At 38.8% G+C, this 18,297-nt stretch overlaps 1 protein-coding gene across 2 annotated transcripts; it reads left to right on the top strand.

Moving 5' to 3' along the window:
* Window positions 1–3,642: 3,642 nt before the first annotated feature.
* On the top strand, window positions 3,643–7,010 carry LOC130553119 (transcription factor Sp9). Of its 2 annotated transcripts, none has more exons than XM_057331873.1 (2): window positions 3,643–4,058; window positions 4,294–7,010. In XM_057331873.1, exons 1-2 carry the CDS (start codon window positions 3,902–3,904, stop codon window positions 5,604–5,606), a joined length of 1,470 nt encoding a protein of 489 aa, XP_057187856.1. In that variant the 5' UTR covers window positions 3,643–3,901; the 3' UTR covers window positions 5,607–7,010. The 2 variants fall into 2 exon arrangements, with proteins under 2 accessions (XP_057187856.1, XP_057187855.1); XM_057331872.1 differs by having other exon boundaries at window positions 3,644–4,058; window positions 4,291–7,010.
* The last annotated feature ends 11,287 nt before the right edge of the window (window positions 7,011–18,297 follow it).

Here is an 18,297-nt window from a genome sequence, read left to right as displayed (position 1 = left end):
AAGGTGATGAATTCTTTTAAGGTTTTTATTGAATCACCTTGACGGGGTTAGCGGTTATAAAGTCTGCCTCATGAGGAAATACTGTAGGCAGCGCAGACCGTTTAAAATAGACAGCAGGAGAAAACTAGGGGCATCCGATGTGAACAGGCTGTTTGCCTTAAGAGTTTGTCTCCGAATGAAGGATGAGTTCATTCATTTCTCCAAATAAGCCGGGTCCCGCTGCGAGTTTGAGAGAAAGTAACGGGCCTTATCCCCATGACAAGCAAAAGTGCAAAATCGATGAGCCCACTGCTGCGTAACATGAACTGTGAATTAGCTTAGCGCGATAAGGCATTCTCATTGATAGTGATTAGATAACTACAGGTAGCTGGAGTAGAGCCAGCTTGGCCTGCTGGTGTGCTCTGTAGCTGCGCCTCGGAGTAGAGAAGAGGTTGCTGGGAATGTGGGGGAGTCAGTCAGAGCGGGCGGGGAACTGCTGGAACCCTCCGTAGTCACGATCAGGAAGAAAGCTTGAGCTCCGGCCCCTCCCAGCCTGAAAGGCGAGGATGGATGTCCGGGGACAAGGGTGGGCGAGCGGGTGTATTTCTGGAGCACAAGGGAAACCTGCAGCTGAGTGGGGTTTTACTTTCTGCAGTCGGGCTTCCCTAACCCCACTCCCACAGTACAAGGACCGAGTTACCTTTCTGCTTCTCTGTAAGGGGTTCTAGCACTGTTATATAGTCATGCGTTGACGGGGGAGAATTAAATAACTAGGGATTATAAACTAAGCGAGAAAAAGAGAAGGAAATATTTGGCAGCCTAGAAAAGTGTGATACAAGACTGTCAAGTCGTGTTTCCGGTTAAAGATTCTCTCTCAATCCCTTTTTTCGGTTTCTTAGAGGCTTCATTGTTGCTATGGTTTGATGAAGAAGAGCCTTCATCTGGTGTCATTGGGGGGTTTGTAATATTGCAGTAATGTGACATGCAGTTTCTTCTGCCTCTTGAAAACCTTGCAGACATTCTTGAAAGTGCTCCAAAAACCTCCTCTCTGCCTCTCTTCTGAATACATCTTCGTGCATTGAAAGACCATAAATTGAATGTTGTACAGCAGAAAATTTATATTATTATTTTAAAAATGCATCATTCGTAAAATTGTATATTGTTTGCAGCATATTTTAATGCTCTGTGTTATCATATAAGATGCATGCACGAGATGCAATATTTCGTAATCATTTCGTAACCCTGGGAATTAGACAAATTATCAATGTCATAATACTATTTTAATGGGTCTGTTAAGAGTTTTAGAGAAATCAAACAGATGCAGTTTTCGTTTTATTTTTTTGTCCATTATAACTTAATTTGATGTCATTTTTAATACTTCGTGACTGTGTACAGACGTGATCTATTTTGCCATTCGATTTGTTCTAAGCGACCGTATCCACCCCATCATCTGAATGGGCTCGAGATATATCATCCAACGTTTCCTTTCAAAGAAACTTTCGGGAAAATACCGATGCATCGGTGGTCTCATTACACTTTTACATTGCATTTCTTCGGTATAATAATCTTGGTAAGTGCTGGAATTACATAAACCCATTACTGAGCTCCGTGGCATTTTGCAGAGGCGAAAGGTGAGCGCTACTCGGCAGTTATCACAACAGCGTCTCAGTGTTATGAACTCTTAAAGAGGAGAGCTTTTTAATACGTTTAGGTCAACTGGGAGAGACCACTGGAGAGGGGGATATTAGGGCCTTGAATAAGGGGAAAGTAGTGTTATGCGACGAGTTACCTCCAATAAATGTCAAACTCCTTAAGTATCATCATAATCATAGGAATATTTCATCTGCTTTCTAATAGTTCCATCAGGAATATGGCCGCTTTTTGTCATTGTGCACAAAAATAAGTTTTAAAATAATTAAATAAAGCGTTGAAGTACCAACTGCCAATATCTTCCACCATCCTAACATTTTCACTTGGCCGCAACATAAATAAATACATAAATAGTTTGGGTAAACAAAAGATACTTGAGTAGGCATGTGCTAAATGAGTGCCTCGCTTTTTCCAGCCCACTGCAGAACGAATTCTTCCTCGTCTCTTTTCGTCCTCCATTGGTGCTCCAATGGCCTAGGCAAAGTAGTATCGCACAGGAGTGGCAGTCACGGCTATTACTGCACAGTAAGACAGGGCAAGCCTTAGTTATCAAGTGCTCTTTAAAAGCACACGAACTTCTAAGTTTCAACCTCCTTACTACAGTTCAAGTGACCATATAAAGGTTGGTTCCTTTCACAAAGAGAACGAAGCCATGTTTAAGACATTTCCCATCTCAAACCCGGAAATAACGCCTGGATATAGTAACATTAAAAGTATGTATTAACATTTATCTTACCAATAGCTTTGTAGCATTAAAGTATTTAGTAAGTGAAAGAGCAATATCTTAAATCCGAGGTGTCTGGAACGCAGCCCAAGCAAACTACATGCAACTATTTTACGTATTTGGACATTTGCCTATTATAAACACATTAGCTACTTATTTAAAAAAAAAGTTGAACACATTTCTATTTATGTGAATCTTAGTTTAACACGTAGAGCTAACTAATTGTGTAGGCTTGCTTTGGAAAGCTGTTCAATATTGTTAAATAAGTCGTGTTAGAGACTGCTGACAAACTGCTGGCCGCAAAGTCAAATTGTGTGTAGCTTATTTTAAGTGTCGCTTTCCATGGTGCTGAAAGCAGTGGACATTTACCGCCAGCCTTACGAGAATGTGCGACGAATGCGACGATCATGTTGTTATGACTGTATATTATATACTATATATTATATAACGTTGTTTTCTATCTATACTTTTAAAGCCCATATTTTTTGCCATCCAAAAAGGTAATTATAATTAGTCTACACAGAGTAGAATTAGCTTTCGTGAAAATGTGCATTTTTATAAAGGGTTGAACAGTTATGGTTAAAACAGCTTTAAAATGAAGTGTTGTTGTAAAGATAAACTTTTATTTAAATAAGATGGCGGGGCCAAGAAAACAATGGTTAAAGGGAACCATGAACGATGAGACACAAATAATATAAGTTGCTAAGATTCTTTTATTTTATTAACAGTGCAAACCTTACAACACGCCAGTTTATTAATAATGTACTGTAAATAAAAAATAAATATTTCTAAATTCATAGACATTAAATTAAGTCGTTAATCTAATTTAATTACCCTAAACATTTTGTACAAAAAAAGTATGTGACAATTTAAAAATGTAACAGCTTTTGAGTTGTCTATACCGTTATGTGGTTAGCTTCTGACCAAAATTAAACCTGGATAATAACCACAAACAGCTGTTCATATTTTTAACTTTATGCCACAGAGGAAATGAAAATATTTTTTATTCACATTTTAAAGCTCTTTACGTTTGTTCTTGTCAGCATCCCTAGCATGTATACGAAAACCCAACATAAAGCATTTATTTTGAATTTGCAACAGCTCGGGGCTGGCTCTCCCTCGTTCCCTTACACTGAACGACAAACTTAAGCGTCAGAACCGTAACTCTCCTTTTATGGGGAAGCCCGTCATATCCTCTGTCCATATATGGTCACGAAGATGACACGCAGCGGGGAATCCTCTCACTGGAGACAATGAATGGGGAGGAGGGCTGATCGGTTAGACGGAGTGTATAAAAGGCGAGCGAAGGGAAGCCGTTGGTGTGAGAATCAACAGATCTACATATCTACAGATAGCTGGAGAGCTATAATACCTTGACGCATATCTCAAAAAGGGGGAATTCCAAATTATTTACGTTTCTTTTTGGACGAGCACCTTTACGGACTTTACTATCGGATCCGTTTCTGTTCACTCTTGTGTTTGCATACCACCTTTTTTAATAACCCGCTTTGACTGACAGCCATTGGGCAGCCATCGTTTTACGGAAAAATGCTTAACAACATGGATTTAAACTCTCAAGATTCTTTCTACTCTCAGTTTGAAAACTGTAACAGTTCTGCTATCGGCATGGAAACTCACGGCTCGAAAGACAGCCAGGATGCCTTCGTGGACTCTGGAAGGACAGCACCTGCCCAGTTTGCACAGGGTGAGTTTCTGACGGACTTCAGCACCGCAGTTTCTAAAGCTGTATTTGTTATAGACCATTTGGGATTTGCATACTTGTGCATCGAAAATATGTAGCCTAATACATAAAGGAAGTTATTTAATTTTAGACCATCCCTCAAACTGTATAACGTGTGACATGTAGTTACATAACTGATTTGCGCGTTCCACTAAAGGCTTTTCGTATACTGACGCATGGCTGTTTTTCTCCATAGCAGGTGCACCTATTACCCCCAAAACAGAGCCCACCAGTACAGACCAGTACAACTCTTGTCACGGCCCTAAACAAAGCTACGCAACCTCCTTGGCTTACTCAGGCAGTTTCTACGTGGAAACATCCCAAGGAACGCCGTGCAGCACGGAAACATTGCTCAACATGATCACCGAAATCGTTGGCATTTCAACAACCCCCGTGTCGGACGCCCGTCAGTGCGCGGACGGTACGATGATTGGCACTCCTTCCACTGTGGCCACTGGCAGTAGTAGTTTTGGCGACGAGGCGGTCCAGAGGCAGGCCTCCACGTGCTCGATCGGCAGCGTCACCCCGCCGCTGTATTCCCCGGGACAGGCAGGCCACAGCTACCCGGACTCCCAGACCACCACGCAGGCCCAGGACTCTGCTGCATCGCACCTGAACTTTTGCTCTACCGCGCAGGCTTCGACCCATGACGCGGAGCCGCAGTCAGAAAGCGCCACGTTCCCTGTGGTGATCAAAAATGAATTCGAGAGCAGCTGTTATGAGTGGGGAACTTTTAATAAGTCTGATAACTACCTGGATGCTGGCTTTCAGTCAGAGGCGTTCGCAATGTCTAATAGTTTTTCAACCGATCAACAGGTGGACGTGAAAGAGCTTTTGGACTCCTACTCTCCCATGTGCCCAAATCCAGAGATTGAATTCAAAGTGGAAGGCACCCTTAAACAGGAGCAGTGCTTTGGAGATACTTGCACACAAGGTTTTAACACCACCATGTTTAACTACTCCGCTCCAGTGATGGATATCCAATCCAACAGTCTTTTGAAACCCACCGTATTTCCAAATATTGAACTTCAGTCTAGCTGCGACACAACCTATTCGACCTCAACGATAGACTCCGTCTTGTATTCCTCTTTATTACCAGAGTCCTTTAGTCAAACTTACACACGGGCTCAGAAACCTAATCGAGCGAGAAAGAGCCCTGCCTCATCCACCGGGCCCGCGAAGGAGAAACCCTTCTCGTGTCCCATGGAGACCTGCGACCGTCGTTTCTCTCGATCGGATGAGCTCAACAGGCACATCCGTATCCACACGGGACACAAACCTTTCCAGTGCCGCATCTGTTTGCGAAGCTTCAGCAGAAGTGACCATCTGACCACGCACACTCGCACTCACACGGGTGAAAAACCTTTTTCTTGTGACGTATGCGGCAAACGCTTTGCCAGGAGCGACGAGAGAAAACGGCACGGCCGCGTGCACCTCAAACAGAAAGAAAAGATGGAGTTGAAGCCACAAGTAGTTAATTCATGGCCGTTTACTTTGCCCGAAGCCATTTGAACGAGAATTGCGATGGGGGTTACGGGCTCTTGTTGTGCGTAATGTTAAATCTTACCGTCTTGGAAGATTCAAGATTTCTGTCATTTAAGCTACAGATTACGACTCCAAAGCTCAACATGAACGTTGTGGCAATTGTTGAAAGCGACCCGTACGAGCGTAAAGGTCCACTGAGGTGACAGGTTGTTTAAATAGGGGGACAAAATCATAAAATGGGACCTCCCACAATGAACCTTGCTGCATGTGCAGCAAGTGCGTAATGTTGTGGTTTTGTATCGTTTTCCTCGGCCATTATATTTCCTAATCGGGGAGCGTGTGTTGCAGAACACATGAACTGAAGTTCAGCACTTTGACCATGGAACAGCTCCAACCTCGACCTTGCATTGTAACGCGGTGGTAAAACGCACAGCTGGAATGTATTGCACTTATCTCCACTTTCGAACTTCAAGTGTTTTATTTCGTGCTTTTTGGTCTTTTATATTCTAACGCCGTCACCTGTATAAGACGTCTTTAAAATGCATGTATATGTTTGAGTGATATTAATAATCTCTGATGGATGCCTCGCGGCAGATATCAGATTTACCTCGTTTTACAACATGGTGGCATTATTGGTTAGTGTGCCAAAGTTTTTACAACGTTTTTCCCCTTTTATAAATGTTTCATTTTGTTGCTATGCTATCGAATGGTAATCGTGTTGTACAGTTCAAGGTTTCAGTTCTGCTATTGTCAAATCTACATAGCCAATGGGAAGAAATAAATACATTTATATGCCAATGATCATTTGTATTTTTCTAACAACTGCTACTTTTTACATTTAATTTTGATCAGAGAAATTATTTATATCTTTATTTACAACGTCTCCTGTGTGAAGACACAGGTCACACCAAAAGATGTCTTGAAGTTCCATAATTAGCATCTATTTGAATGTATTATTCAGGTTTTAATACCCGTCTGCCCTAGGTATCTGCTATTGGAAATTTCTTTACCAGATCATTGTGTATTACTGTTCGCCATTATGACCCTAATTATGATTCATGAATCAATTATCCAGTTCACATGACTCCTATATTTTGTGATGTAATGAGAAAAAAGTAGAATAGCACTGGATTTGACATTGCTGTTATGTGATTAGAAAGCATACATTGCTGCAGATTTCAATAGCTCTTTTACATCATAGAACAATTTTGATATGCCTTTCAGACTAAAAGCTTTTGTTTTGTAATAGCTGAATTAATCAAACGCAGTAATAGGGGAAATGTAGAAAAAAATGTGAACTTGCCTTAAGTTATAGTAATTACACTGGAGAACTGAATTTGTACATATCAAGACAGTTTATACGCAATACTTTGGATGAAAATTGATGTTTGTTATTTTTATGACAAATATTTACAAATAAAAACATTTCTTGAGGTGTTTAAAGAGAAGGCTGTTCACTGAAAATGGTCATTTAACCATGCTATAAGTGCAGTTTTGTATGTATTCCACTGATCTGTACATGCCTCTCTCACGCAGACTCACCCACATGTTTCAAGTTCTTGCAATCTGTCACCAAAAGCATAGCAGCAATAGGGACTCCACAACATGTAGGCTGCCCTGTACACATGAAGCGTCCCACTGGCAGTGCATCGCTGGCTCCCACTCCGATGTGATGTGTAAGAGCCTGTGCTGTCTCACTAACGCTCAGGCACTGTCAGCCATCAGTACGTGATGGGTTTTATATTACGCCACAATACATTTCATCATTTAAAAAGTAGATTCAGATGAAGCGTGGATGATAAGGAGTTAAATGCTGCCTTATACTACAGTGGGCATATGATAGTTCAACATTTCATCTACGAAGGATTGTTCAGCTATTCGTCAGAAAGGTTCAGAAGGACCAGATGGAAGCAGATATTCATAACATGCCAAAAATCATACATACCATGTTTTCTAAATGCAACCAAAAGGAAGGGTACTAGATGGCTCACAACCAAGATCATAAGTGTCAGTTTTTTCCACAGTTACTACGCTCTTGAGAGAAAAAAAAGTAAAATCAAAATGAAGTTCACCCAAAAATGAAAATTCTGTGATCATTTACTCACACTCTTGTCATTTCAAACCTGTATGACTTTCTATCTTTCGCATAACACAGAAAATATTTTGAAGAATGTTGTTAACTGGCCCCCATTCACTTACATTGGTTTTGTGTCTATACAATGGAAGAGAATGGGTGCCAGCGCTGTTCGGTTACCAACTTTCTTCAAAATATCTTCCTTTGTGAAAGAAAGAAAGAAAGTCATACACGTTTGAAATAACAAGAGGATGAATAAACAATCCGTTTTAATTTTGACTTAAAGTCACCACGAAATAAAAAATTTTAATTCTTATTTTTCCTTTTAATATGGCAGGGTTTTTTATACATTATTTATTTGTGTGGGCCATTATACTTTTATCTTTAATCAAAGTCAGAAACTTCCCCTCCTAATACAAACGACATCTCTTCTCTGCATGACGGCCTGAGGGCGAGACTCTACTCACTGTCCAATGGTGAGGCTTCCAATTTCCAACAATTAATTGAATTCCGAAAGATTGAAAATAAGCCCCGCCCAACATTTTTTTCAAGAAGCCATTACACTCATACATACATACTTCACGATTCGGAAGAAAACACTATTGCAACTTCCGGTTCATGATGAGTTTAAGATTAATCACCCTGAAAACTTTTACCAACCAATAATATAAAGAATTAGATTGGGTAGAAATAAATCCTGAACGTAATGTTACATTTGTATACTTCGTATTCTTCAATCCTGTGAATGGTACAAAAAAGTACAACTACTAGAAAAAGCAAAAAAGCCCCAACCCTAACTCCACCCCTACCCCAACGACACTGGCATGAAAGCAAATTGGACAAAAATGTACGAATGATATAGTACGAATTGATACGAATTAGACAAAATTGGCCACAACGTACAGTAGTTACGTTTTTGTCGTGAGATTGTGTTGGGTTTGTCGCTGAGGATGCCATGTCATCTCTCTTAAAATGAGCCTACTAAAGGACTAGTTATAAGGACTAAGTACAAGGAAACACTAGCTTATATACTGTATAGGTTTATTCATTGCCTGTCGAAAGGCCCGTCTAGGTTTCTAGATGCATGAAATTTCTCCATGCCGGTCAAATTAAGTGTTTGTTTTATGACGCGTCAAGGCCGACTTTTAAAAGCCGGAGGTCTCGTTAAGTGCTACTAGCTATATAGGTCTCAAGTACACCTTATTAATCATAGTTACACTTCAGACTAAGCTAAAAGACGATGCGGCAGCGAGATTGATCCGTCCCAGCGCAATCACTGCATGATTTTATATCCACCTTGACGATGTGTAGCCAGCATAGCACGGTCCTCGGGTGGGCTTTGTAATCAGGGTGCATAATCATAAGCCACTGATGGCAATCAGCCTTAGCGGATTAATTCGTCGGATGGCTCCCTGGCCCGATGGTCCTGTCTCCGATCGTGAAGAAGGGTGTGGGTGTTTGGAGAGTGCAAATGATTAAGATGGAGAAGTGGCGAGGTAAAAGAGCTCGTTATGCCAACATTTAAGTGTTTGATTCTTACCATTGTTCCGAATTTCTTCATTAATATTACCGGTCAGGATAGACACTAGTGGAGCGATTCGAGAACTTGCCGAGGTGTTTTTATTCCGCACTAAATGGCAAGTTAATCCAAGGGGTCAAGGAGTCTCGTCCAGGCTACCACTGTTTTCCACGGCGAAACATCACTATGGCAACAAGGGTTAAGCGTCACGGTGCGCCAAAACGGAATGGAGAGGTGAACGTTTTGAGTGAGATGAATTGCCTGAAAGCAATTCAATCACATGGTAGAAGGGTTCAAAGCTGTCCTTGATGGTGCGGTGGAGGCAAAGAGCCTTTAGACCCCAGAACAGTTCAAAACTGTTAAACTGTAAAACTGTTAATGCAACGCTGTCAATTTAACACCGTAAGCTTTGAAGCAGGTGAAGAAGAACATTCCTACAAACAAAAAAGTATGTCTTTTTATAGTTCCAGTATTGCCGAAGGACAATGTTGTGTTAGTTTCATGCTGTGTGTAGTTCAAAATAAACATACAAGAGTTCTCACTTTTGACAAATGACATATTCTTTCTTTATTTCTATTTTAAAAGATGGAACCAGAAGCAATAATACCCAACAAACATAAAACAGGTACTATATTTACATTTTCATGAGTCCATTTACAGTATGAGGAAAATGGACGGGGATGTGAATTCCGGGAAATCACTTATCTGACTATGGAAAATGTGTTCAAAACTTTAAGCGACATTTCACATATTGACATCTGACCAGTATGATGAAAATCTTTGGTAAAAACTAGATTTTTTTATCTTAAGGTTGACATTTGCATGGAATTGCCCAGGTATTAACTGTAGCTCAACTCTGAGAAGAATTTCAGGAGGACTGGCAAAAAGGTAGAAACAACACATGTGGAAAGTTTATAAAGACAGCCAAGGAGAATGATTACAAAATATTACCGAGATTATCAACAAAATAGATTTTCTTCGCATTTTGTTTTTTACTTTTGGCCTCACAGCATAATATGACTTTGCATGTTGGAGAACATTTAGAAAGATTCATGAAGCACATGTGAATGTTTTTCTGGTGTGTGATTTTTTGAATCATTCAGCCGCTTTCTAACCTTATTCTGAAATCCATATGACCTGCCACAAATCACCAACAGTTGCATTTTCTTACAACTTACAAGTTGTTTATCTTGAAACCCAATGTTATGATAAGCATCATGATTATCCAACACTTCACCTTAAGCTAAAATGCAAAAATACCCATGTACCCATACGGCACATTCTGTAGTCGTAAGGCAGGAAAAGCCTTGAATAGAGACTGTTACCCTGTTCTCAGTGGGACAGTGATTGTGGTGTGGCTGACATTTGTGCTGCGGTAATGAGGCTTGGCCAGCGACGGCTATGTCATATTGGGCCATCCATGTCAGCGTGTGTCAGAGAATGAATGGAAGAGGTGAAGAAAGTGAAAGAGAGGATGAAATTGTGCAAGGTAAATGGAAATAAACAGCACGGCGTGTATTCAGATATGGAGAGATATTGAAAGTGTGCGGGACCGTGATTAAAATTAAGAGATGAAGATGGGCTGTTACAGTCACACAGATGCATAGATAGCATCAAATGAGTGAGTGCAATGATGAAGCAACAGTTACCTCAAATGAGGTTTACCACATTCATGAATGTGCTATTGGAACTAGCGATGTATAGTGATTATGAATCGCCAGGAATAATTTCTCCGTTATTTATAGCATATGATTTTGGTCTCAGTGTTTTGATAGATTTCTAGGTTTATGGAACATTTCTATATAGTAATACATTTCTGCGTGTTTTCTGTTTTTTTTTGCCACCCCCAACCCCCCTCCACCCCCACACTATCAGAATGTAATAGTTGAAATCCTTTTTCCAAAAGGGCATTAGCAAATGAGTGGGTTGGGTGTGCTTAACTCACACTGTCAGGGCTCAGCGGGAGTAGTCTATACATACACTTTCAGTACTATTCCTCAAAACTCTGCTTATGAATCATGTGCCATTATATGTGCATGAGCCGTGTGTACCTATATCATTTGTGTGTGGACAGAGGTATCACTTTTCATGCGGATACTGAACAAGTTTGTTGTAAAAATTACTGCAATGTGCTTGCACATAACCAATGCTGTAGAAAGTACTAGAATGACTGGGCACTTCTATGTCAAGCCATCCTTTATTTATTTAGCACATTTAAAAGGTTTTGATATTGCTAAAAACAAGAATCTATTGCGTGCAGAGGTCCTTTGAGTGAAAATCATTCTACCTAACCCATTTTCTTTTATTGAATTTTAATTCATTTGCTTGTATTCTATGTTTCTGTAAACGCCATTGGGTCAGCTTCTACTGTTAAATAAAGTATGAAATATGTATTTTAAATAAAGTTTTTTTTAAGAATATTAATTCTTTCCTATAAAATGTTGATGCATTGTGACTGAGGTCAATGGTTGACATTGTTTGTGTCTCACCGAAAAACCGTCAGGGTGAGTAAATAATAACAGATTTTCGTTTTAGGTGAACTATCAATTTAACATTTATGACAGGATTGAACATTGGTGTTGAAACTTTGTGTGTTGCAATCTGACTGCACGCCTGTCTATCATTCTAACAATTTAACAATCTAATGTGAAACTGAAGGCCATTCTCCGACATATCACATAACACAATAAGGACACCTGTCTGCTGCATTCTCCACAATGTGTCTTCAAATCAAATTTGCTACCTGTACTGAAATCCTGTAACGTGACTGTTGAATAGTGACATTCATTATTCCTGATGTAGTTGCTCTCTTCGGACTTCAAATTATGACATTATTATTATAGATGGAACTAATGTAATTAAAAGAGTTTCCTTAAATCTCAAATTTGACCTTTTGTCTTTAAATGAAAAGAATGTATTACATTATCAACAGGATGAATATAGCACCTGACGTTTCATGCACATTTGGACATTATAAAGGTTCATCATATAATCATATAGTGATAAATACAGTAGGGCTGTCAAACGAACAAAAGTTTGTGTTTACATAATATATGTCTGTGTACTGTGCATATTCATTTTGTATTTATAAAAACATATGCATACATGCATATACATTTAAAAATATATAAAATTAAACATTAATATCTGCTTTAAATTATATATCTAAATATTTCCTAAATATGTATACAGTATGTGTTTGTGTTTATAAATACAAAATTAATATGCGCAGTACACAGATTATTTAAACACAAAAGTTTATTCTAGATGCGATTAATCGTTTGACAGCCCTAAAATATAGTATTTTTTCCTAAAATACAGAGAAATATTTTCAAGGCTGCAGGTAACACAAATAAAAATACTTTTATACTTTTAAAAGGTTCCATGCATATTGAATTAATATAATCTGGTTTAAGAAATTATTTCAAAGTTAATATTTTTGTTCATTATTGTATCTCATCTGCATTACATGTGAGATTTCAAAGCATTACCAAAGTCATTGGGCATGTAAAGCAATTAGCTTTAACAGTCTCTGGTGCACATTCTCCGTTTTGTGAAAAATATGAAATTGTTTGTTTAATCTGGTTCATTTTAGGTTCGATTTCAAACTGTGTTTTATTTGTTATTGGTCTTTTGGGAATATGTGCAGAGAAGCAAAACATTTTTCCTTCCATTTTTTTCTACAGTTTTCAACAGAAAACTGTAAGAGCCTTGTTATCTCCCCACCCCCTCTTCTTGAAATCGTGGTACAGTCCCTCCCACTGTGGCTTTTTACTGAAAATGGATTGTCACCAAGAGTGGAAGGGGGGGCATGAAATGTTGGTTGTGGTCTCTCTGTTTGGGACCTTGCTGTGAAAACACAGTAGCTCTTTAAGGACTCCACTTGGCCAGCAGGTAGGCAAGACCCTACCACAGGATGAAACTGACCTTCTCTAGTATCCTGCAGTGCTTGAACATTTACGAAAGCTCTTCAATTACTCTCTTAATAACAGAGCCATTATAACTACTGTAATTATTTGACTTCATCCAAGGTATGCTGATTATCGCGATGACATAGGTGGATGAGATGTGGCTTGTGCAAATTAAATAGGACATTTCCTTTTAAAGCATAACAGGGACTGATGGCAGCTCCCTCAATTTAGAAAACCTACTTCTCTTATTCCCGTGAGGGCAAATAAGGTGAGATGTTTGTGAGCCATTGGGAGGACAGATGCATTCTCTTCTCGGCAGTAATTATCAGCATTTACTACTGAGAGGAAGTGTTACCGATTGAGATTTAGCTTCCCCGATCTCTGTATAAAACCACATTAGGATATATATTTACAAATTCAAGATATCGTCAATCCCTGGACGCAACACAATCTTCACCTTAGTAAATGTGATGTTTTCCAACAACACAGACACTTGCGGCCATTTTCACAACTTTTATTTTAATCCAGTCCATTGTGCTGACAAATCAAACAAGATTTTTTTAAATAAAATCTTCAATAAAGGGATATGTGATTGTAGCCTGAAGGAAAGGGTACCATGCATCAAACAGCAGGAGCACCTCTAATCCATTGATGTTCACTGCTTGTTTACATCCTTTTAGAGTCAGCCGGCCATTCAGGTCTATTAGAAGTCGGTGGGAGACAGATCGCACTGCTGTTTCTCTCGTCCTTCTCTCAGTAAACTGTGGCGGTGGGCTGGATTGATGGCTCAATGCATTCATGAAGCGTCAGTCCCCTAGCCATTGGTAATCACTCGAGAAGGGACGCATGCTCCAAAGAGGAAACCCTCTTCCTTCACTGGGCAGCTCTGCCCTGTTGGCTTCTTTATGTCTAACAGGCTGGTGGCAGGATGTACAGGTTAAGTATTAACCAAATACAGTGGTTTGGGATTCCTGTAGTAAGTGATGGCCATAGTGACGGCTCAGCCTAACAATTGACTACGTCAAAGATCTTCACGGGCATGACGTCCGTCTTCAGTCCTTAATGGGATGTACTAGATGTCTGTTTTGGTTTTTAGCAACCCGTGATAAAATTAGGTACTTTGACATTTGATGTATCCACATTCCTCTGGCTCTAAATGTACTGGTTAATTCACAACGGTTACTGAAGAATTTTTTTTTTTCTGTTGAAACAATGCTGGATGGATACAATCATATTGTTTGTTTGCATTCAAAACCATTTGACTGTAACAGCAACAGCATTTTATCAGGAATACTTTGTATGCTGACTCTCTGTGTTGCTTTGTCAGATGGAACTGCTGGTGTTGGATTGGCACAATAAGCTTTGGGCTGGTAATTTAAAAAATGTGTGTTTGAACCCCTAAAAGTTTTACCTCCTACAATGTGCCTTTGTGACGTTGATGTTTCATTCATGAATCTAGGAACATTAAATTAACCATGTGCTATAATTTTGTTCCATAAGAAAGAAATAATAATATTCTTTCCAGACATCGATAAGACGTAATGGAGAGCAAACGGAAACTTCTAGGTAAGTTTTTTTTTCTCCTAAGAAAAAAGACACAAAAATCTGGCAAATGTTTCCATTAGAGTTTCAAGAGTTATCTTAACAATGTTACAAACAGAATTTGGATTTCCTACATCTGCAGTAAAAAGTCAGTATTGTTAAAGATTTTACTTCACGGTTACAGCGACAAAAAATTGCTGCAATGTATTGTAACAATATTATCATGATATTTAATTTAAAAAACCAACACAATGCTATCAGTCAAATTCATCTTTACTTTTCTGGCCAAAAAAATTACACTTAAAATTCGAGGGTAAGGACTAGAGAGAGCTTTTGTAACCATTGTGGCTCTTAAGGCAAAACTTGCTGAATTATTTACAATAATATGTATAGAATTAACACAATATCAATAATTATGTTCTTTTTTAAGTTACTGTCAGTATACTGTGACACTTCTAATATGAACTCAAACATTTTCCAAATCCAGAAATCACATACATATTTCAGCTATACAATCTTTAAGAATTTTACAGCCCTAATGCATTTTAACAATTGTCTCAGTTGTTTATGCTTTTATTTCCCCTAAGCAATTTTTGGAGAAATATCTGAGACTAAGCTGATACTTAAATAAAACATAACTCAGAACTTCATGAAATCTCCTGAAGGAGCAACGTCTGAGCAATGAAATCCTCTGGGGAAGTTCGAACATATTTATGATTGAAAATTATTTTATACATACTGTGTCCTCCAAATTTAATACATTATATGTGATCTATAAAGATGTCTATTAAAACTGCCCCATATTTGTCCAGGCCATCGGGGTTCAGCATTACTCCTGCAGCGACCCAGCAAAGGCGAGATATGTTCAGAGCGGCACATGTCCCTCATTATTTACCACAAGTGCCATAACATAAAACACCCTCATTATATTTGACAATGGGTTGTGCGCCCGGTGATTCCCTGAGGTGAGCTGGGAATAAAGTGCAAGAGGTTCAAACTATTTAATCTTTATGGATATGTAACATGGGCAGCAGGCCACCCGCCTTGTCTCGTGCACCCAGATTGTTGAATTAAGGCAAAGAAGGAAAAAAGACTATATTCATGTATGTTGGCACTCGCAGTACAGCAAATAGCAAGAACCTCAAAGTCATGGATTGAAGTAGTTTCATCTGCCATTCTTGTACATTCCTTCAGGATGCAAACGGGATTCAGTGAAATGATTATTCTTTATCAGTACCAAACTGGATGTTTTTGTAAGTGTAAAATGCACCATCGATTCAGCCTCCTCTGAAGCGACTCTATTTTTGGTTTATAAGTGTCATATACCATTTACATAAAAGCTCATATTGATCCTAATTCAGGCTATATGACAGCAAATTGATGCTACCCTTGCTAGGGGTTAAACAAACCACCATAGCTGTTAAATCTATTAACATGCAAATCAGTGTAACAATTCAACAGCCTGTTGTCATACCTACACTGAAAGCCCAAATAAGTTGCAGAAAACACACACACACACTCACACAAGAGCCATACTTGATAAGATATACTCTGTTACTATGGCAACATCTGTGGCTCAAGCTAAGAATGCAGAGGTCTGTACTATTGTCATTGCAGAACGTGATTTTCACACATTTGTCATTAACGGATAAAGATTACTATCGTTTTTACAGGTTTTCAAATGATGTGGTACCGTTTTAGAAAATTGCCTTCTTGTGCAACTTTAAGATATTATTTAGCAAGCTAATGATCCTTGAAATCAGTATATTTTGTGGCGTATACTGCCTAATCTAGCTTGATATGCATATTGTGTGCCGGTCACAATCATGCCCTTCACTTAGACCCTGTTTGTTTATTTTGTCCTCTCAGTATGCTCAATAGCCACTAGAGTTATATTACTGGCAGGTACTTCAGAAGTTAAATTACTTTCTCATTGTTCGGTTCATTAAATTTCATGAAGAAAACAAACTTTCAGTATTTGCTAGAATCTAGCTTCTGGAATTTTGGTTTATTTCATATTCTTTTCATGAACAATTACTAAAAAACGTTTAGACCATCTTCAGCGTTTGTGTTTACTGCACTGTTGGGTGAAGTATGACAAATATTGAAAGTTGCTGTAGAATTGCAGTTCAAAAGTCACTGTCACATCCCATAACATTGAAATATACAAGGCTGTATTTCTCTTTAAATAAGCACACAATATTCAGATAGGTTTGTGTACATTGTCATTTTCTTTTGTCATTCTCTCAATAACTCAACATCACTTTTGTCGTTGTGGTCCATGCAGTTGTTTGCCCTTTTGAGAAGATTTAGCTTTTGCCGCCCCCTGTTGGTAGTATCCTTGTAATACAGGATATGTAAAATGTGCATTGTTTGCAGGTGTATCATCTTCATTTGACCCTAGTAATCACCTTTAAAGTAAAGACAAATCTACTATCATGAATTTACGCCCAACGTCTTTATTTAAGGTAATCCCTGCCTTTCTCAATGATTCTGATGCATACCCCTAATGTGACACTGTTTAAAGTACAGCAAGAAAGCTGCAAATTTCAGACACATGCTATCGTTGCTAAGCAAACAGAGGCTAATAATAACCCCAGTAAGCATTTTTTGCTAAAAAGCTACAGAAAAGCACAGCACGGCATGAATGGAATCCATCAAAATACAAAGGTAGATGACAGGCTAGTCATTAGCCCATAGTGTGGTTGTCACTTTTTGAAAAGTCTGAATAAAAAAAGACTGAGTAGAATGTGTGTGTGTTGTGTGTATATGTGGAGGGAGTCAGGGAAGAATAGTGTTTCATGTGCAGCAGGTGTTTGAGAAATTACTGATTGTATTAAGAAAGCTACGAGGACACCAGAATGTACACACACGATTGTAAGGGGGCTATATGATAAAATTCCTGTCATATATTTTCTGTGTTCTGTTTGTGTAAGCCACTGATCGAATTAATATCTATCTTGTTATGCTCGAAACCGGTGAGACACAAACAGAAGTCGAATATAGACCTTTTAAAGGTCCAGTGTATACCAACGGCTCACTCCACCACTCACCTCTCGCTTTCGAAACACTACGGTGGCTGACACAGAACTAAGTCGTCACGTTTACGCTTCTTTGCCGAAGGAGATAACATATGTACAAGATGTGCTGTAGAACAGATTGTCTGTATAGGACTACTGTAGAAACAACATGGCAAATTTAAGGGGACCCGCGGTGTATGTAGATAGAAATGGCTTATTTTAAGGTAATAAAAAGGCTTCATTATGTAAGGTCTTTTAACACCTCTGAAGACATAGTTATATTGCATTTCTGTTAATAGATTCTCCAAAAAAATTACACACAGCACCTTTAGTCAGTGACATTCCTTCAACCCTGCCTTATAATCTAAATGTTTTAACAGATGGGTTGAAATTATAACTTTTTAAGATTATAATCAACACTAGTATGTCACGGCCGGAGTTTTATATAAATAATAATTGTCGCTCTATATGCTCAACATTCCTTTAATACAACCAGCTGTTGGCACACAAGACATCACATAAATGGTTGATTTGAACTATTACACCTTGTATGACTAATTGTCAGGAAGAAATGTGCGAAATGTATTAATGCTGACAAAACAGGTTGCTTAAATCATGTTTTTTATCCTTTATAGATAATATGTAACACTTC

The sequence above is a fragment of the Triplophysa rosa genome, linkage group LG4, assembly GCF_024868665.1.
Source record: "Triplophysa rosa linkage group LG4, Trosa_1v2, whole genome shotgun sequence".
NCBI classification, from domain to species: Eukaryota; Metazoa; Chordata; class Actinopteri; order Cypriniformes; family Nemacheilidae; genus Triplophysa; species Triplophysa rosa.
The sequence above is the reverse complement of the archived record's forward strand: the minus strand, read 5'-3'. Positions and strand labels throughout refer to the sequence as shown.